Source organism: Scyliorhinus canicula, chromosome 2, assembly GCF_902713615.1.
Source record: "Scyliorhinus canicula chromosome 2, sScyCan1.1, whole genome shotgun sequence".
In the NCBI taxonomy this organism is placed as follows: domain Eukaryota; kingdom Metazoa; phylum Chordata; class Chondrichthyes; order Carcharhiniformes; family Scyliorhinidae; genus Scyliorhinus; species Scyliorhinus canicula.
In genome coordinates, this window is record NC_052147.1 from 95,552,415 (window position 1) to 95,574,434 (window position 22,020).

At 48.4% G+C, this 22,020-nt stretch overlaps 1 protein-coding gene across 2 annotated transcripts in view; it reads right to left on the reverse strand.

Moving 5' to 3' along the window:
* The window catches only part of knl1 (kinetochore scaffold 1), a 169,122-nt gene that overhangs the window by 47,107 nt on the left and 99,995 nt on the right, over positions 1–22,020 (reverse strand). For both annotated transcript variants that reach the window (XM_038783552.1, XM_038783561.1), the window contains 5 exons: positions 21,351–21,466; positions 12,080–12,170; positions 11,599–11,715; positions 3,451–3,538; positions 60–155 (listed from right to left, as the gene is read on the reverse strand). In XM_038783552.1, the coding sequence (XP_038639480.1) occupies positions 60–155; positions 3,451–3,538; positions 11,599–11,715; positions 12,080–12,170; positions 21,351–21,466 (508 nt within the window). The remainder of the gene's footprint in view (positions 1–59; positions 156–3,450; positions 3,539–11,598; positions 11,716–12,079; positions 12,171–21,350; positions 21,467–22,020) is intronic.

A 22,020-nucleotide genomic window follows, 5' to 3' on the forward strand; every position in this document is an offset into this window, starting at 1 on the left:
AATGAGAATTTCTTGGCAACTTCCTTTACATCTGTTATTTTTGCCATTCAGTCTCTTACCCTCACGTCCGTTAGTCACAGTCTGTTCCAGCTGCTTCATACTCTCATCGTTGTCAATGACATCAGCACAGCATTCTCCCAGGTGATCCAAATTTGCTATATCCAAGATAAGATTATATCATTCATTTTCACGACAAAAGAATTTAAGGAACTTAAAGAAATGTAATATATAAAAAGTAGGTAACGGATAAAATAGTGGACTAGAGATAGACAAATCTCTACGATCTGGGGGAGGGGAGCACAGTGGTTGGCATTGCTGCCTCACAGCTGGTTCGATTCCGACCTCAGGTGACCGTCTGTGTGGACTTCGGAGCTTCCCCCAGTGCCTGCATGGGTTTCCTCCCAATGCTTTGGTTTCCTCTCCTAGTCCAAAGATGTTTGGTTAGGTGGATTGGCTCGGCTCAATTGGTCCTAAGTGGGATTGCGCAGATAGTGTGGGTGCTCTTTCAGAGGATCGGTGTAGACCCAATGGGCGAATGGTCTCCTTCTGCACTGTAGGAATTCTATGATTTAGGGAGGGAGGGAGTAACAGGAAATTATAGGCCTCTCAATTTAACATCAGTTGTGGGGAGCTACTGACTGAAGAGCTACTGACTGAAATAATCTATTGTTGGGATTAAGTGGCTGAGCATTTGAACAACCATGAGCTAAAAACAAAAGTTAACATGGATACTTGCAGAGTAGGTGGAATTTGAATAACCTAGGTCAATTGGGAGGAGCGTGTCGGTGGATGCTCTCCATTTGGACTTCAAGAGACGGATTAACAAAAATGAGTGCATGGAATTGGAAACAACATTGTGACATGGATTTGCAATTTGGAGCCAGGACCAAAAAGTAAGGAGAAAGGGAGTGCAGACGGATTGGTGTTCAGTACTAACCTATACTAGGATCCCAGCATTTCACGGTGTAATTTAACAGGCATTTAAGAATGGAGAGTTGTAACTTCAAGTTTCAGATAATACCTACTGAGAAGATACAGCAAGCTGTGCAGGTTATAGCATGAAGTTGCAAGATTAACCGAGTGGGAAAATCTGAGTCATGAGGGTCCAATGGTGAAATGTGATGTCATTGATTTTGGATCCAAAAATGATCAAGATCAGAATAATTTCTAAATAGCAGAGACATTTTGGAATCTAGCATATTGTGTTGTGTTTATGGCACCTGCCTCATAGGAAATAAATGTTGGCCAGGAGTCAGAAATCCTTCTTCAGATGTGCACTGGGGTCATTTACTTCCATGTAATAGTAGATGGGTGCCTTTCTCTAACAACTCATTTGAAAACTGATAGTTCAGACAATGCAGCATAACATTGAAGTGTTAGCCTAGGTAATATACTCATGTCCTGGAGTGGGGTTTGAATCCATAACCTTTAGTGAGTGCTGTGACTTTACCAAGCCGACTTGCACTGTCCAAATATTTGAATATTGTTCTTATGTGCTGCTTGACATAGGTTCTGTTATGGTCCAGGTTCTGTTATGGTCCAGGTCTTGGAAATTCCAAAATATATTATGAAGTTCACCTGGTAGGTGGTTTGATTCACGCCGGCGGGACCGGCATGACAGCGGCGGGACTTCGGCCCATCGCTGGCCGGAGAATCGCCGGGGGGGGGGCGCGCCGACAGGTGCGGCGCGATTCCCGCCCCCGCCGAATCTCTGGTGCCGGAGACTTTGGGAGACGGCAGGATTCACGCCGGCCCCCGGCTATTCTCCGACCCAGCGGGGGGGGTCGGAGAGTCCCACCCAGGGTTCTTTTTGTCTTCTGGATGTTGCAAGGAAAGATTAATAGTTACTTAGAGAGTACTGTATTCCTTGGGGGATTTATTGGTGTTGATAGTTGTTAAGATGTTTACTGTGGGTTTGTAAAGTGTTAACTGGTTTTATAAATAAAGTGTTTTAATTTAAAAGTACTGTAGATTTCTGTTGCATCACACCTATAAAGTAGGCCCGTGTGCTCCCCAGACCACAATCTATTAAAAGTTGTGGGTCAGGTGAACTTCATGATACACTTTGGGTTCTCTAAACCCTGGCCCATAACAACACGTGATAAAATGTCTTAAATGGACAGTCCCATAACTGTTCACAGCTCACAATAATATTGGAGAATTGAGACACCTTTCCATTAATTGCTAGAAATCATCTATGAAATTATCCTATTAAATTTTTTTATTTTTTTAAAAAGATATTTTAGCCCAAACACAAACAACACCACATTCCAACAAAACATGGTTAACAGTTTGTACAGTTTTGGTCTTTTGGTCCCCCTTCCCCCTTGACGAAAAGCTCCTAAAATAATAGTCTTGAACGACCTCCACCGTACCTTGAAGCCCTCATCCAACCCCTTACGTCGAACTTTTAAAAAAATAAAAAAATTAAGAGTACCCAAATATTCTTTTCGCCAATTTAACGGGCAATTTAGCATGGCCAATCCACCTACCCTAGGTATTTTTTGGTTGTGGGGGTGAGACCCACGCAGACACAGGAGAATGTGCCCACACAGACAGTCACGTGGGGCCAGGATCAAATCTAGGTCCTTGGCGCCGTGTTGAAGCAGTGCTAACCACCACACCACCATGCCGCCCACCTTTCATCAAACTTAATCTTTTCCAACCGGAGAAACTCCTACAAGTTCCCCAGCCCCCAGTGGCGAATCCGACCTCCAATTAAAAAGAATCCGTCATCGGGAAATCAGAGGGGCGAAAACCATGACATTGGCCCCCTTTCCCCTCCAGCATCTCCAAAACCCACCAAATCACCACCAAAGGGTGCAACTTCACTTTGGCTCTGACTTTCCTCAATAAAGGTCCCAAATACTGCCTCCCAGAAGCTTTCCAACTTCTCGTTCCCCAAAACTTGTGAACATGATTCGCTGGCCCCCTCCCACACTTCTCACATCCATCCGTTACCCCCAGGAAGAACCCACTCACTTGAGCCCTAGTCATACAAACCCTCTGCACCACTTTAAACTGAATCAAGCTCATTCTAGAAAGAGGAGGAAGTGGAGTTCAATCGCCGCATCACCTCACACCAGAGCCCCCCGTCCTTTCCCATCCTTCACCTCTGGGAGCTCCAGTCCATCCAGAAACTGGCCCATATCCTCAGTCTTCTCCAGCCCTATATAATCTCTCGTAGAAAGCCAGCAACACCTAATTTATCCTCTATGGTTCCAACACCAACTCCCTCTGCAAACTTTCCCTGGATGCTGCCTGGCGCTGCAACTGGTGGGCCAACATGCACCTCGCCTTCTCCTCATACTGAAGAGAGGATAATCAACTGTGGAGGCCGAGGGGGGGTTGTAGTATGTACAGTGTGTACTGCTGAAGTGGGAGCGGAGAGGGATGGGGTGGGGGGGGGTAGAGTTGATAGAAAATATTAACAAGTGTCTATTCACTTACCAAGATCTAGCGATGCAAGACAGTCATCCATTTTGTGTAGCATATCATCCAAAGAATTCTCATATTCGTTCCTCAACTTTCGCTGTTCCTAAAATGACAGCAAGCAGGACTTCAATTTGTTACAAAATGAGATATGCAGCACAAAATTCCATGGCCCTGAAATTATTTTAAATATATGAATATATTGGCCTTGGAGTGAATGCAATGCATACTCACCAGATTACCAATGCTAAATGGAGGAAAATATGAGCACCGGAGAAATTCACAAACTCCCTAAGGATCCTCATCACCTCCGGCATTCCCCCCACCGGGTCCACCACATACAATAGCAGATCGTCTGCATAGAACAATACTCGGTGTTCCTTCTCCGCCTCTCTCTCCTCCTCCCCCCCCCCCCCCCCCCTCACCAACCCTCTCCAGTTCCTAGACTCCCTCAAAGCCATGGCCAGAGCTCAATCGCCAGCGCAAAGAGCAGGGGGGATAGAGGGCACCCCTGTCTCGTTCCCCGGTATAGCCGGAAATATTCCGACCTCCTCCTGTTCGTGGCCACACTCGCCACCGGGGCCTCGTACAGCAGCCTCACCCAGCTGACGAACCCCTCCCCGAACCCAAATCTCCTAAACACCTCCCACAGGTACCCCCACTCCACCCTATCAAAGGCCTTCTCCGCGTCCATAGCCGCCACTATCTCCGCCTCCTCCTCCAGCATCATAATTATATTCAGGAGCCAACGTACATTGATATTCAACTGCCTCCCTTTCACAGAATCCATCTGATCCTCGTGTATGACCCCCGGAACACTACTCGATCCACATGGCCAATATCTTTGCTAGTAGTTTCGCATCTACATTAAGGAGTGAAATCGGCCTATACGACCCATACTGTAAGGGGTCCTTGTCCCGCTTCAGAATTAGAGAAATCAGCGCCCTACACATCGGGGGCAGAACCCCCCCTCCCTTGCTTTGTTGAAAGTCCTTACCAGCAGCGGGCCCAACAGGTCCACGTACTTCCTACAGATTCCACCGGGAACCCATCTGGCCACGGTGCCTTCCCCGCCTGCATACTCCCTAGTCCTTTGACCAGTTCCTCCAACCCAACCGGCGCCCCCAGCCCCGCCACCTGCCCCTCCTCTACCCTCGGGAACCTCAGCCGGTCCAGAAAGCGACCCATCCCCCCCTCCTCCGATGGGGGCTCAGACTGATAGTCCCTCGTAGAAGTCCCTGAAGACCCCATTAATACCCACCGCACTTTGCACCGTGCTCCCCCTCCCTCCCCCGATCTCCCTCACTGTCTCACACTTCCGAAGCTGGTGTGCCAGCATCCGGCTAGCCTTCTCTCCGTACTCGTACACCATCCCTTGCGCCTTCCTCCACTGCACCTCCGCCTTCCTGGTGGTCAACAGGTCAAACTCGGCCTGAAGGGGCTACGCCACTCCTCAAGTAATCCCTCCTCAGGGGCCTCCGAGTACCTCCTATCCACCCTTACCATCTCCCCCACTAGCCTCTCCCTCTCTCTCCTCTCCTTCCCCTCTTTGCGTGCCCTGATAGAGATCAGCTCTCCCCTGACCACCGCCTTCAGCGCCTCCCAGACCACCCATACCTGCACCTCCCCGTTATCATTGGCCTCCAGGTATCTCTCTATACATCCCCGGACCCGCCCACTCACCTCCTCATTCGCCAACAACCCCACCTCCAAGCGCCACAGCGGGCGCTGGTCCCTCTCCTCCCCCAGCTCGAGGTCCACCCAATGCGGGGCATGGTCAGAGATGGCCATCGCCGAATACCCCGCGTCCTCCACCCTCGGAATCAGCGCCCTACGCATTACAAAAAAGTAAATCCGAGAGTAGGCCTTATGAACATGGGAGAAGAATGAGAATTCCCTGGCCCCCGGACTTGCAAACCTCTACGGATCTACTCCTCCCATCTGGTTAATAAACCCCCTCAGCACCTTGGCTGCCGCCGGCCTCCTGCCCGTCCTAGACCTAGAGCTAGAGCTATCCAATGCTGGATCCAGCACCGTGTTGAAGTCGTCCCCCCCCCCCATTATCAAGCCCCCTGTCTCCAAGTCCGGGATCCGGCCCAACATGCGCCGCATGAACCCCGCATCGTCCCAATTCGGGGCATATACATTTACCAAGACCACCTGCACCCCCTGCAGCTTACCACTCACCATCACATACCTACCTCCATTGTCTGCCACAATGCTCAATGCCTCAAACGACACCCACTACCCCACCAAAATCGCCACCCCCCCCCCAGGTTTTTTGCACCCAGCCCCAAATGGAACACCTGCCCAACCCACCCCTTTCTCAGCCTTACCTGATCTGCCTTCAGTCCCTTCAGGTGCGCGAACACACGGGCCCGTTTGACTGGTCCGTTCCGGCCTCTTATGTTCCAGGTTATCAGCCGGATCAGGGGGCTGCCCGCCCGCCCCCCCCCCCCCCCCCCCCCCCCCCCCCCCCCCCGCCGACTAGCCATAACCCTTTCTATGCTAGCCACGTGCCCGTGCCCCCCGCACTTCCCATTCCCCCCAGCGGCAGACCCCCACCCCGACCTCCTTTACAGACTCCAGCTCCCCCTTGGCCATTCCAGCAGCAACCCGGTTCCCCCTCCCCGCCCCCCCCCCCCCCCCCCAGCTAGGTTTCCCCCTAGCTGCATTGCTCCCCCCATTGCACTCCCATGAGTCAGCCGACACCCGCTGACCCCCCCCCCCCCCCCCCCCCTCCCCCAGTGTGGGAATCTCCCCTCCTGTCCATCAACGGGCTCTCGCCACCCCCCGACCCCACCCCCTTCCACTCAGCGCGGGAAAAAGCCCGCGCTTTCCAGCACCAGCCCCGCCCCTTTCCACCCTTAGTGCAGGAAGAAGCCTGCGCTTTCCACCCCCCTCTGGCATAGCTCCCTTTCCAGGCCCAGTCCGAATTCCCCCGGCTCGGGCCTCAATCCAAGTCCAGATTTTCGGCGTCTCGAAGTAATGGTGGCGGTCCCTGTAGGTGACCCACAATTGCGCCGGTTGCAACATGCCGAACTTCACCCCTCTCCGGTGCAGCACCGCCTTAGCCAGATTGTACCCGGCCCGCTTCTTAGCCACCTCGGCGCTCCAGTCCTGATAAATCCGAACCTCAGCATTCTCCCACCTGCTGCTCCGCTCTTTCTTGGCCCACCTTAACACACATTCTCTGTCCGCGAACCGGTGGAACCGCACCAGCACCTGGCGGCTCGCTGGGCTTTGTTCTCCTCGCCAGCACTCGATGGGCCCCCTCCAGCTCCAGGGGTCCCTGGAAGGCCCCCGCGCCCATCAGCGTGTTCAACATGGTGACCACGTAGGCACCCACATCCGATCCTTCCAGCCCCTCCGGGAGACCCAGAATCCGCAGATTCTTTCTTCTCGACTGGTTCTCCATGTCCTCAAACTTCGCCTGCCATTTCTTATGGAGCGCCTCCACCATCACCGCCAGGCCCAAGATCCCGTCCTCATTCTCCAAGACATTTTGCCGGACCTCCCGGATCGCCACCCCTTGGGCCGCCTGGGTCTCAAACAGCTTGTCAATTGACACCTTCATCGGCTCCAGCAGCTCTGCCTTCAGCTCCGTGAAGCAGCGCTGAAGAAACTCCTGCTGCTCCTGTGACCACTGCGCCCACGCTGCCTGGTCTCCACCCGCCGCCATCTTGGTCTTCCTCCCTCGCACCTTTCTCTGCTCCAATTCCACTTTTTTCACCGCTCCACTCCTGGTCCAATCCATACAGTGCCAGGGGAATATTGTGTCCCCTTCCCACACTGGGACTCGTCGAAAAAGTACCGTTGGGGGCCCTAAAAAGAGCCCAAAAGTCTGTTTCTAGCGGTAGCTGCCGCACGTGTGACTTGGCTCCGCATAGCCGCTACCGGAAGTCGTTGGTTAGCTTCTTGACATACAAATTTAAGAAGCAGAGGGAGGTGGTCACTGAGGATCTGGAGAATGCAGTGGAGGGGGCTTTCGCCCCAATTCGGGCGGCCATGGACGAGATGGATAGGTGGATAGAAGTACAAGGGCCAATGATGCAGAAGGTGTAGGTGGCGTTCTCTAACCGTAGTGATCGGATTGTCTCAGGAGAGGCAGGGATGCCATTGTTGGCTGAGGAGTGTAGAGTGCTGAGGAGTGTAGAGTGCTTTGGGCTGAGTTTGATGATCTGGGGAGCTACTCCAGATGCCAAATCTGGCTGTCGGAGGACTCAGACTCCACAAAATATGTCCAAGATGTTTGGAAAGTTTGTGGGGTGGGGGTCTTTCCAACCCCTCCCAAGTAAGACCAGGCTCATCAGTCGCTGAGGCAGAAGCCCAGATCTGGAGAACAATTAGTCAGGTTTCATCGATACCTGGATAAGGAGCAGGCCCAGAGGTGGGCGAAGGACCATGGAGACTGCAGATGTGAGAATATGCAATCAAAATGATCAAGATTGTGGGGCACAGCTGGTGAGAAGACGTGCAGTATTTAATAAGACCGAGGCCGCACTCTAGAAGAGCAAAGTGAGCTTTGGTGTGGTGTACCCGGCTCATCTTTAGGTGGCTTTCAGGATAGACTATTACTTTGATGCCCCGGAGAATGCGAATGAGCTTATCAAGAACTGCCTGCCGGTGAACTAAGTTGCTTAAGGACTATGGAGTTTGTTGTTTATCCATTGTTAAGTTCATCTGTATTTGTATTGTTTGTGTTTTTTTGTGATTGGGGAAGGGCTTGGTTTTGTGTCTGGGCTTGTTAGTGGGTTTTTTCTGGGTGAAGTTGGGGTTTGTATATTTTTACTGAGAGCCTTTTTGGGGGAGGGGGGATTGGGTGCTGGTTTGCCTCTATTGTTCTGTATTAAAGTTTGGTATGGGTGGTGGGGGCGATGTGATCGTTGATGTAGTATTTAGTTGACACTGATTTCTATCCTGTGCCGGGGTCATCCTGCCAGCAGTATAGCTAGTTAATGGGAGTGGAGAAGGGGAGATGCTGCAGCTTTAGAATCATAGAATTTACAGTGCAGAAGGAGGCCATTTGGCCCATTGGGTCTGCACTGGCTCTTGGAAGGAGTACCCATGCCTCCACCCTACCCCCTTAACCCCACCTAACCTTTTCGAAACTAAGGAGCAATTTAGCATGGCCAATCCACCTAACCTGCACAACTCTGGACTGTGGGAGGAAACCGGAGCACCCGGAGGAAACCCACGCAGACGTGGGAAAAAAGTGCAAACTCCACACAGGCAGTCACCTGAGGCAAGAATTGAATCCGAGACCTGGAGCTGTGAGGCAGCAGTGCTAACCACTGTCACAGTGCTGGTTACCATTGGGATGATTTTTTTTTGTTTTCTTAGGCTCAGGCTTTTTGTTTATGTTCTGTTTGGGGACCTGAAAGGGGGCTTTTGTTCTTTTGTTGATTGTTTGTTTGGTTCTCAGGGTGGGGTGGTGGTGTGGGGTGGCAGACTGCTGACTATTGCTTTTTGGACTGGCTTGATGGGGGAAGTATTGGCCATCTTGGGTGTGCCCAGGGCTGGTGTAAATTAAGGCACTGATGGGATTGCCTCAAGTTGGATATGACTGTGTGTGTGGGGGGGTGGGTGCTATGTTGATTAATAAGAGGATGGCTTTTTTGTAGTTAATGTATTAGCAGACCCAGGAGTGGGATGTACATAATCATCAGTGGGTCGTTGGCAGGCATGCCAGTGGTATTGGTCAATGTGTATGTGCCGATTTGGGATGACACACAGTTCATGAATACGATGCTGGCGTTCAGCCAGATCTTGATTCACATCAGCTAATTATGGGGGCCGGGGAGACAGACTTCAATTGTTTTGGATCCTACGTTAGTTAGGCCGACTTCTACGTCTCAAGAGTCCATCACGGGTTGTGTGTGGGGGGGAGAGAAAGAAGAGATAATCTCTTATAAGGTGCATAGGGATAAATATGAGAAGGTGGAGAGATACAGGCTCATGGACACTGTTCGTAAGGAGGAGTGCCAGTACTTAATCGTCCCGACACCGGAGTTATTAGTGGATAGAAAGAAATTGCAAATCGATTTTGCATTATTGTCAACAGGCAAGGCGGTGAGCCAGCTGTGACGCTAGAGGGGGATTTTTTGGGGAGAAGACCAGTCGTCTGCTAGCTCTCGGCTGCCTCCTGGTGCAGGTAGTGCAGGTGAGGGGGGTAGTGCAGGTTAGGGACTCGGGTGGTGGGTTGGTTTCTGCTCAGGGAAGAAGGTGAGGGAGGTATTTACGAGGCCTTCTACATGGGTTGTATGAATCTGAGACCCGGAGGAGGGATCATCAATGAAGGCACAGAATGATGGATGCTCCGGCTTCCTCCCACAAGTTCCGAAAGAAGTACTTGCCAGGTGAATTTGATTTTCTGAATTCTCCCTCTTTGTACCCCCCCCCCCCCCCCCCCCCCCCCGCGCGCTCCGTCCCCCCGACAACCAGTATCAGGCATAATGTACCATCTACAAGATGCACTGCAGTAACTCACAAAAGGTTCCTTCGATAGCACCTTCCAAACCCACAACCATCTAGAAGGACAAGAGCAGCATATACCTGGGAACCCCACCACCTGGAGGTTTCCCTCCCAAGTCATACACCACACTCACTTGGAAATATATCACCGTTCCTTCAGTCGCTGGGTCAACATACTGGAACTCCCTCATTAACCGGACTGTGGGTGTACCTACACTTCAAGGACTGCAGCGGTTCAAGAAGGCAACTGACCACCACCTTCTGAAGGGGAACTAGGGATGGGCAATAAATGCTGGTCTAACCAGCAACGCCCACATCCAGTAAATTATTTTTTTTTAAAAACCTACAAGCCTCGGAAGAGGTTGTTAAAGACTGCATCGATATCAGGGTTAATTGGGGACTATTTGCTAACAACAGCATGTATGACAGTCATGATCACACAACAAAGGAATAATTGGTTAAAAAGAAATTGAAAAGCACTTCAAATCACAGTGGAAAATAGTAACAAGATCTTTTCAGTGGCTCAAAGGTTGAGCCACACAGACAAGGCCTTGGGTTCAATTTCTGGTGATGACCTTTCTGATCTCAGTCAGGGTGGTGATCAAGGCTCTACAACAGTCCCAAATTAGAAAGAGAATACAAGTTAGAGAAATGAACATTGGTGGTTTCCACTCCCATTCACCAAATGAAGCAAGAGTAGTATACATGGAGTGAGGACAGTAAATTCACCTCTGGCATTTCAATAACCTGATGGAAGTTAAGGCTTACGTGAGAAAATGGCCACAAAAGCAGTACCAGGACCAGGTGGTGTAAAATATTGGATTTAATAAGGAGAAATATAGAGCAATAAAAAAAAAAGAGAAAAATTAGGATAGACTGTACGATTTAAAGAGTCATGAAATCTGAGGTAGGTAACCACACTTTGCTCATTATTGTTTGCTCATATGGGATAGGTTTGCACCAAAATGGTGCCAACAATTAAAATCAGATAAGCTGCCTACATTTTGACTTTTGACAACTGATCTGCTAAAAACAGCAATTTTACAAGAAATAGGAATTTTCAGTAAAAGTGCAAATGCTGTTCCACTTTGCTGCCTTACAAGTTACATCTAGAACAACTTTTGGCAGAATTATAAGATGCTGTCCTACACTCCAAGGCGCTAGATCCATGATAATAGCATGGGGCTCAAATATGCTAAACTAAAGATCCAAGTATCTTGAAAAAAAAAATAGTGAAGAAAATAATATCATATGTTAGATGAGGGTCAGACAAAATACATTACTTTTCTCATTTCCATAATAAATTTAAATACTGCACGCATAGCTGAATAACTTATGGCCATTAAATGAAGTCCAATGGAGCCAACTTAAAAATTTTATACAAATTGCTACAAAGCAAAACAATCAGCATACACCAATTAATACTTATTAGATCAGGAATGATATTTCTTTAGAGAATATGATTTACGGAAGCCTAAACTATTGCTTAACATCTGTGCCTTGAAATCCAACTTGCCAATCTAGCAAATCTGTGTGCTAGATTTAATTGTTGGACAGAAAATCTAATTTATGAAGAAGAGTTTGAGATCAAGAGACATTCTGCTCAAAAGGATCTGAGAATCAAACTTTACTCCGCATTCCCAGATCCTTGTACCAGTGTTGCAGAAACAGAGTTCTGTAAAGCAAACTTACCTTCAACATATTCAACTGTGCGGAATACAGTTTAACCTTTTGTTCATGGCAGATCACTTTGGTTCTTTTCACAAAAGTAGTTTTCTTGGCATTCAGGCAAGAACGAAACTGTTGCAACTGGGAGATGATTTTACAGTAAACCAATTAAATTCTTCCAAGTTTCATCTACTTCCATTAAACTTCAGATCAGCATGCTTTTTAATATATAATAGAGATTGCTAATTTAACAAAGTGAAAGAAACAAATGCATTTTAAATTGCAGAAAAAAACATGGTGAATACCATTAATCTAATTTGGGTCAGTTATGGGTACTGATTATCAAATCTACAAAATAGAGGTCACCAGAAAAATGGACTTCAACACTAGTTACCTTCTTCAGAATGGAAGAAACATTACTACCACACAGCAATTACAAACTTTAATTGGAAAAAAAATAAATAACTGAACATAGGCCCACACAGACAATGGATTAATTTCTTACCTCCTCTTCTGTCATTTGCATCACACCTTTCCACAGAGGAAGGTTTACCTCTGACAGGAGTTTATCAAGATCTAATAACTGCTCCTTTAGCCTTTAAAGATAAAGGAAAATGAGAATATTAAAGTCATTGGATACTCTCCCCTTAGCATTAATCAGATTATTTCCCCCCCCCCCCTCATTCTCCCCCATACAAATGCTCATTTGAAATTTGATCATTTTAAAATTTGAAATTGTGCTTTCTTAAAAAAAAATAATCACTAAATTTGTTCTTCTTGCTGAATGCTGAATGCTAAACCTTCGGCACAGCTGCATCTGACAGATCCATTGTTAAAATGCTTTTATCACAAAGTTCTAGCTTCTTCAGAATGCACCACTACATCCAACTTGTTAGGGTTAATGAGCTTTGATGAGATATTCTTCAGTTGTTCTCCCAATCAGGGGAATGAGATTACAGTAGATAGTTGTTTTAGTTAAAGAGTCACACTCGCTTGTGTGGCATGCCACATAACCAGTTATGTTTTATATTGTTGCGACACCCAATGGAATCAAGGTGTCCACAGCGGACCAAAGTAGTCCTCTTCTGGGTACTGGACTTGAAGCCAGCTCAAGCTAGCAAGGCAAAGGTCCCTTCTTCCTGGCTGCAAGTGCCCAACATGAAATGAGTTTGCATATTCTCAAACCAGTCCTTTCAGGGTGTGGGCCACAAACAAATAATCTGCATTCATGTAGCAACTTTAATGCAGCAAAATATCTGAAGCCATTTTCAAATCATGAAAGATGATTTTAAAAGTTTAAGCAAAACAATAGTTTTTTTAGTAACTTGGACGACAAAGAGAAATGGAGAGTCAGAGATGTTTAGGGAGCCAATTCTAGAGTTTAGGCAAGCCCCTCCTTGGAATATTCTACCCTGTGTCATTTTGGAGGCCCAAATTCTCATTCTCAGATGCAATCACTATTCAAAAAAAAAGTTGATCGGGGCTTCCGGTGGCGATCATTGAGTGAGCGGTCGCACATTTGGCAGCTCCCGCTCATGGTGGTCTTTTTGTAGCCGTTATACCAGATTGTTGCTGGAATTATTAGAGGAAAGGTGTAGAAGCAAGAACAGAAGAAAGGGACCCCTAGTTTATGGAGCTGCGACCCAGAAGTAATCAGAAAAGAACAAACTAGGTGGTGGTGGCAAGCGAGGAGCGGACAATGCGTGTGGAGATGGCGGACGAACAGGGTTGGACCCCGTCATCTCAGTAATCGATGGACCAGTTGGCGAGCTTCTTAAATGAGAAGTTCACCCAACAGTGGAGGACCTGGCCCGGGTGGTGGACTCGATCAAGGTGGCGGTTGACCATGTGGTGACGAGACCGGCAGCTCAGGGGCAGGTGATCCAGAGGTTGGGGGAGCATAGAACATAGAACGATACAGCGCAGTACAGGCCCTTCGGCCCACGATGTTGCACCGACATGGGAAGTCAAAAACTAAAGGCCATCTAACCTACACTATGCCATTATCATCCATATGCTTATCCAATAAACTTTTAAATGCGCTCAATGTTGGCGAGTGCACTACTGTTGCAGGTAGGGCATTCCACGGCCTCACCACTCATTGCGTAAAAAACCTACCTCTGACGTCTGTCCTATATCTATTACCCCTCAATTTAAGGCTATGTCCCCTCGTGCTAGCCACCTCCATCCGCGGGAGAAGGCTCTCACTGTCCACCCTATCTAACCCTCTGATCATTTTGTATGCCTCTATTAAGTCACCTCTTAACCTTCTTCTCTCTAACGAAAACAACCTCAAGTCCATCAGCCTTTCCTCATAAGATTTTCCCTCCATACCAGGCAACATCCTGGTAAATCTCCTCTGCACCCGTTCCAAAGCTTCCACGTCCTTCCTATAATGAGGCGACCAGAACTGTACGTAATACTCCAAATGCGGCCGTACCAGAGTTTTGTACTGCTGCAACATGACCTCATGGCTCCGGAACTCAATCCCTCTACCAATAAAGGCCAACACACCATAGGCCTTCTTCACAACCCTATCAACCTGGGTGGCAACTTTCAGGGATCTATGTACATGGACACCGAGATCCCCCTGCTCATCCACACTACCAAGAATTTTACCATTAGCCAAATAGTCCGCATTCCTGTTATTCTTTCCAAAGTGAATCACCTCACACTTCTCTACATTAAACTCCATTTGCCACCTCTCAGCCCAGCTCTGCAGCTTATCTATGTCCCTCTGTAACCTGCAACATCCTTCCACACTGTCTACAACCCCACCGACTTTAGTGTCGTCTGCAAATTTACTCACCCAACCTTCTGTGCCCTCCTCTAGGTCATTTATAAAAATGACAAACAGCAACGGCCCCAGAACAGATCCTTGTGGTACACCACTAGGAACTGAACTCCAGGATGAACATTTGCCATCAACCACCACCCTCTGTCTTCTTTCAACTAGCCAATTTCTGATCCACATCTCTAAATCACCCTCAATCCCCAGCCTCCGTATTTTCTGCAATAGCCGACCGTGGGGAACCTTATCAAACGCTTTACTGAAATCCATATACACCACATCAACTGCTCTACCCTCGTCTACCTGTTCAGTCACCTTCTCAAAGAACTCAATAAGGTTTGTGAGGCATGACCTACCCTTCACAAAACCATGCTGACTATCCCTAATCATATTATTCCTATCCAGATGATTATAAATCGTATCTCTTATAATCCTCTCCAAGACTTTACCCACAACAGACACGAGGGTCACCAGCCTATAGTTACCGGGGTTATCTCTACTCCCCTTCTTGAACAAAGGGACCACATTTGCTATCCTCCAGTCCTCTGGCACTATTCCTGTAGCCAATGATGACCTAAAAATCAAAGCCAAAGGCTCAGCATCTCTTCCCTGGCTTCCCAGAGAATCCTAGGATAAATACCATCAGGCCCCGGGGACTTATCTATTTTCACCTTGTCCAGAATTGCCAACACTTCTTCCCTACGCACCTCAATGCCATCTATTCCAATAGCCTGGGTCTCAGCATTCTCCTCCACAATATTATCTTTTTCCTGAGTGAATACTGACAAAAAGTATTCATTTAGTATCTCGCTTATCTCCTCAGCCTCCACACACAACTTCCCACCACTGTCCTTGACTGGCCCTACTCTTACCCTAGTCATTCTTTTATTCCTGACATACCTATAGAAAGCTTTTGGGTTTTCCTTGATCCTACCTGCCAAAGACTTCTCATGTCCCCTCCTTGCTCGTCTTAGCTCTCTCTTTAGATCCTTCCTCGCTTCCTTGTAACTATCAAGCGCCCCAACTGAAACTTCACGCCTCATCTTCACATAGGCCTCCTTCTTCCTCTTAACAAGAGATTCCACTTCTTTGGTAAACCACGGTTCCCTCGCTCTACCCCTTCATCCCTGCCTGACTGGTACGTACTTATCAAGAACACGCAATAGCTGTTCCTTGAACAAGCTCCACATATCCAGTGTGCCCAACCCTTGCAGCCTACTTCTCCAACCTACACATCCTAAGTCATGTCTAATGGCATCATAATTGCCCTTCCCCCAGCTATAACTCTTGCCCTGCGGGGTATACTTATCCCTTTCCATCACTAATGTAAAGGTCACCGAATTGTGGTCACTGTCTCCAAAGTGCTCACCTACCTCCAGATCTAACACCTGGCCTGGTTCATTACCCAAAACCAAATCCAATGTGGCCTCGCCAATTCTGGACAAGGTGAAAATAGATAAGTCCCCAGGGCCTGATGGGATTTATCCTAGGATTCTTGTTGGCCTGTCAACATATTGTGTCAGGAAACCCTCCTGCACACATTGTACAAAGAACGACCCATCTAATGTACTCAAACTATATCTTTTCCAGTCAATATTTGGAAAGTTAAAGTCTCCCATAACAACTACCCTGTTACTTTCGCTCTTTTCCAGAATCATCTTCGCCATCCTTTCCTCTATAGAAAACTCCCAACAGGGTGACCTCTCCTTTCCTGTTTCTAACCTCAGCCCATACTACCTCGGAAGAAGAGTCCCCATCTAGCATCCTTTCCGCCACCGTAATACTGTCCTTGACTAGCAGCGCCACACCTCCCCCTCTTTTGCCCCCTTCCCTGAGCTTACTAAAACACCTAAACCCCGGAACCTGCAACAACCATTCCTGTCCCTGTTCTATCCATCTCTGAAATGGCCACAACATCGAAGTCCCAGGTACCAACCCATGCTGCCAGTTCCCCTACCTTATTTCGTATACTCCTGGCATTGAAGTAGACACACGTCAAACCACCTACCTGAACACTGGCACCCTCCTGCGAAGTCAAATCTGTGCTCCTGACCTCTATACACTCAATCTCCCGTACCCCAAAACTACAATCCAGGTTCCCATGCCCCTGCTGAATTAGTTTAAACCCCCCCAAAGAGCACTAACAAATCTCCCCCCCAGGATATTGGTGCCCCTCAGGTTCAGATGTAGACCATCCTGTCTATAGAGGTCCCACCTTCCCCAGAAAGAGCCCCAGTTATCCAGAAATCTAAATCCCTCCCGCCTGCACCATCCCTGTAGCCACGTTTAAAATTGCTCTCTCTCCCTATTCCTCGTCTCACTATCACGTGGCATGGGCAACAACCCAGAGATAACAACTCTGTTTGTTCTCGCTCTGAGCTTCCATCCTAGCTCCCTAAAGGCCTGCCTGACATCCTTGTCCCCTTTCCTACCTATGTCGTTAGTGCCAATGTGGACTACGACTTGGGGCTGCTCCCCCTCCCCCTTAAGGACCCGGAAAACACGATCCGAGACATCACGTACCCTTGCACCTGGGAGGCAACATACCAAACGTGAGTCTCTCTCGCTCCCACAAAATCTCCTATCTGTGCCCCTGACTATTGAGTCCCCAATTACTAATGTTCTACTCCTTTCCCCCCTTCCCTTCTGAGCAACAGGGACAGACTCCGTACCAGAGTCCCGTACCCCATGGCTTACCCCTGGTAAGTCGTCGTCCCCCCCCCCCCCCCCCCCCCCCCCCACATGTATCCAAAACGGTATACTTGTTACTAAGGGGAATGACCACAGGGGATCCCTGTACTAACTGCTTTCCCCCAGCCCCTCTCACCGTCACCCATCTATCTTTATTCTTTGGCGTAACTACCTCCCTGAAGCTTCTATCTATGACCCCCTCTGCCTACCGAATGATCCGAAGTTCATCCAGCTCAAGCTCCAGGTCCCTAACATGGTTTTTGAGGAGCTGGAGTTGGGTGCACTTCCCACAGATGAAATCAGCAGGGACACTGACGGCGTCCCTCACCTCAAACATTCTGCAGGAGGAGCATTGTACTGCCTTCCCTGACATCCCCCTCTAGATTTAAAAAAAAAAGAAGAAAAAGAAAAAGAAAGGAAGAGCTTACCTGATATTCCCTCAAACCCTGCTCCCGCTGAAAGGTAAGCAAATTTAAAGGCACTCACTCACCTTCACGGCAGGCCCCTGCTCCCGCTTCCCAACGACCGTGGTTTTTTTTGGTTAGAGGAGGTGGTAGGGTGGGAAACACTGATGAAGTGTTTTGGGTTTAACTGTCACTTGACAACAGCCTCTCCACAAACCACCTTTAAATTAGGCTGACCACAGGAGGAACAGTCCGCCTCAATGGCAGCAGAGATTGGGATGCTGCGTGGCCAGCAGAAGAGACTGCAGGAGAAAGTGGAGGACCTGGAAAATCGTCCTCGGAGGCAGAACACCCGGTTTGTGGGTCTGCTGGAGGGAATCGAAGGTTCGGATCCTGGTGTGTATGTGGGGTAGATGTTGAAGAACCCGAGTTTGATCGACTGTTGGAGGTGGAATTTGGGCTACTGTCCACAGATAAGGCAGAGGGGCAACTTAGGAGGGTAAAGGGGGTGGTCTATGAGTATGGGGAGAAAGCCAGCAGGATGCTGGCACATCAGCTGAAGAAACAGGAGGCGGCGAGAGAGATTGGGAAAGTAAGAGAGTTTTGGTTTTGGATCTGGCGGGGGAAAATAATATGTTTCAGGAATTTTATAACGGACCGTATAAATCGGAACCCCCAGCTGGACAAGAGGGTATGAAGCAATTTCTGGGGGGGCTGGAGTTTCCGGGGATAGATGAGGAGTTGGTGGAGAGTTTGGGAGCCCCAATTGGGCTGGGGGAGGTTATAGACGGGATTGGGAAGCGATGCAATCAGGTAAGACGCTGGGACCTGATGGATACCCAGTTGAGTTTTACAAAATATTTTCCAGGCTGTTGGGGCCGCTTGCGGTAAAGGTTTAATGAATCCAGGAGCTGGGGGTGCTCCCCCCCAACATCATCACAGGCATAGATGCCCCTTATTTTGAAGCGGGATAAGGATCTGGAGAGTTGTGGGTCATATAGGCCGATCTCCATGTTAAATGTGGATGCAAAATTGCTGGCAAAGATCTTGGCCATGCACACAGAGAATTGTGATCTGGGGGTAATAGGGGAGGACCAGACTGGATTTCTGAAGGGACGACACCTGATGTCCAACATTAGGCGGCTCCTAAATGTAACAATAATGCCTGCGGAGGGGAGTGAGGTCGAGGTGGTGGTGGCTATGGATGCAGAAAAGGCCTTTGATTGGGTGGAGTGGAAGTACCTGTGGGATGCCCTGGGAAGGTTTGGGTTCAGGCAAGGATTTGTGGATTGGGTCCAGTTGCTATATCAGGCACCAGTGGCGAATGCAAGGACCAACTGGGTTTGATCAGAGTATTTTAGTCTGTGCAGGGGGAGCACAGCAGGGGTGTTCACTCTCCCCTCTACTGTTTGCTCTGGCCATAGAGCCTTTGGCAAAGGCGCCAAGAGCATCAAGCATTTGGCTGGGTATAGAGAGAGGGGGAGTGGAACATATGGTCTCACTCCATGCGGATGATTTACTCCTTTATACAACTTTTTCCCCTGTTGAGGGAAAAAAAGAAGAAAAAAAAAAAAAAGAAAAATCGCAGGAATTATGGGATTACTGGAGGAATTTAGCCAGTTAAAAACGAGTGAGATTTTTGCGATCCAGGCAAGGGGGCAGGAGAGCAGACTGAGGGAGGTGCCGTTCAAAGTAATGGGAAGGAGTTTTAGGTAGCTGGGGATTCAAGTGGCAAGGGACTGGGGTCAGCTTCATAAACTAAATTTGGGCAGGGTGATTGAGCAAATGAAAGGGGACTTCTGTAGGTGGGGCGTGCTCCCGCTATCATTGGCGGGGAGGGTACAAACTGTGACGATGACAATCCTCCCGAGATTGTTATTTGTATTTCAGTGTCGCCCAATCTTCATCCCAAGGTATTTTTTAAGGAAGATGAACGCGGCGATCTCGGGTTTTATATGGGCTGGGAACTTAGCCCAGAGGGTGAAGAAGGTCCTTCTTGAGCGGGGGCTCAGTGAGGCGGCCCTTCTGAACTTTATTAACTATTACAAGGCGGCCAGTATTTTGATGATGAGGAAATGGGTAGTGGGGGAGAGGTCGGTGCGGGAACGAGTGGAGGCGACACCTTGCAAGGGCACGAGTCTGAAGGCTCTGTTAACGGCACCTCTGCCGTTCTCACCGGCTTGTTACTCCACAAGCCCAGTAGTAGTGGCGGCCCTGAGAGTGTGGAGGCAGTGGAGGCAACACGAGACTGGAAGGGGGAGTCAGTATCTGTGATAATCACAGGTTTGCTCCACAGGGGGTGGACAGGGGCATTAGGAGGTGGCAGCGGGCAGGGATTTAGAGATTTGGGGATCTCTTCATTGAGGGTTTCCCAAGCCTGGAGGAGCTAAAGGAAGAGTTTGAGTTACCGGGTGGGAATGGATTCCGGTACCTGCAGGTACGGGATTTTGTCCGGAGGCAAGTTCCAAGCTTCCCTTGCCTCCCTCTAAGGGGACTACAGCATAAGGTGATGTCTAGAACAGTGGTTGGAGAGGGGAGGGTCTCGGAAATATTTAAAGTAACTGATGGAGTGGGAAGGGGTCCCAATCGGGGAGGTGAAGAGGTGGGAGGAAGAGTTGGAAGTCCGGCTATGGGAGAAGGCTCAGAGGAGAGTCAATGCATCCTCGTCGTGAGCCAGGCTCAGCCTGATCCAGTTCAGGCCGACATTTTGGCCTTTGCCTCCCTGGTGGCCTGGAGACGGATTTTGATGGGATGGAGGGACTTGGAGCCTCCAAAGGCAGGGGTGTGGGTCAGTGACAGGGCTTCTTAGGATAGAGAAGATTCAGTTCGCCTTCAGGAGTTCACTCAGAGATGGCAGCCGTTCATCGGCTTCTTTAAGGAAAAATGACCGTCAGCAGGAGTGGGGACGGGGGGCCTGGATCATTATCCATGTGGAGTTTGCACATTCTCCCCATGTTTCACCCCACAACCCAAAATGTGCAGAATTGGTAGATTGGTCACGCTAAATTGTCCCTTAATTGGAAAAAAGTGAATTGGGTACTTTAAAAAGATTATTCAACTTTTAATTATCCCTTAAATCCAGTGACCAGCAGGAAACAGGTCAAATAAAATATTCTTCATCTTCATAGAATTTACAGTGCAGGAGGCCATTCAGCCCATCGAGTCTGCACCAGCCCTTGGAAAGAGCAACCTACTTAAGCCCCACGCCTCCACCCTATCCCCTTTATCCCAGTAACCAAGTAACCCCACTAAGCGGAATTTAGAATGACCAATCCACCTAACCTGCACATCTAATAATAATTATTATTATTTCTGGACTGTGGGTGGAAACTAGAGCACCCGGAGGAAACCGTCGCAGATATGGGTGTAAGATCTTGTGGTGTAATCATAGAATCTACAGTGCAGAAGGAGGCCATTCAGCCCATCGAGTCTTCACCGGCCCTTGGAAAGAGCACCCTACTTAAGCCCACACCTCCACCCTATTCCCATAACCCAATAACCCCACCCAACACTAATGGCAATTTTGGACACCAAGGACAATTTAGCATGGCCAATCCACCTAACCTGCACATCTTTGGACTGTGGGAGGAAACCAGAGCAACCGGAGGAAACCCACGCAGACACTGGGAGAACGTGCAGACTCCGCACAGACAGTGACCCAAGCCAAGAATTGAACTTGGGACCCTGGATCTGTGAAGTGATGTGCTAACCACTGTGCTATCATGCTGCCCATGGGCATTTCAATAGTTTTTAGCAATTAGATGTTTCCCTGGTAACTAGCAAGTTATCAGATAAAGTTAATTCCACACTTCCGAAGAAAGTAAAAATTATATATCAATCATTTACTGCAGTTGAGAGCCATTATCTGATGTAAACATTGAAGATCTTACTCAGCTATGGCTGCAAAGAGAGCACTGCTGTCCTCTTCATAGACTTCTCGTTTCGGTCGGTGAATAAACTTCACTGCCAGCCAATTTTCAAAGGCTGAAGACTTGTCCAATTCAACCTGACCAAAACATGAACAAAACACAGCAGTAATAAAGTGTCCTGAATCACAATTGTTTCACAAAATTGATAGAGGTATTAGTAAAACAGTTAAAAGGGGTAATGGTTCATTCTACTGATTTGACACAAGGACACTCCAGTCTGTCTAAAAGCGATATCAGCTCAAAGAAACAATGCCACATTCGATTGAAGAATTCATATTCGGTCATTTTCTCCATGCCTTAGACATTCTCTCTCTGGATCAGGTATAATGGTCTGCATTTTATCTCCATCTCATCTCAGAATCAGAAGGTTGTGGTTCAAGAGGAACTCCAGAGACGTCAGTCTTGGCAGATATTCTAATCCAGTACTGAGGGAGTGATGCATGATCAAAAGTGCCATCACTCGGAAGAGATGGCAGATTGCTCAGGGTGGATCTGAACAAGATCACAACACAGTTCAAATAAAGAAAACATAGGGATCTCATCTGAATTCCTAGCAAACATTTACACCTCAACCAACATCCAAAACAGATTATTTGGTCATTTATTTCATTGCTGATTATGGAATTCTGCT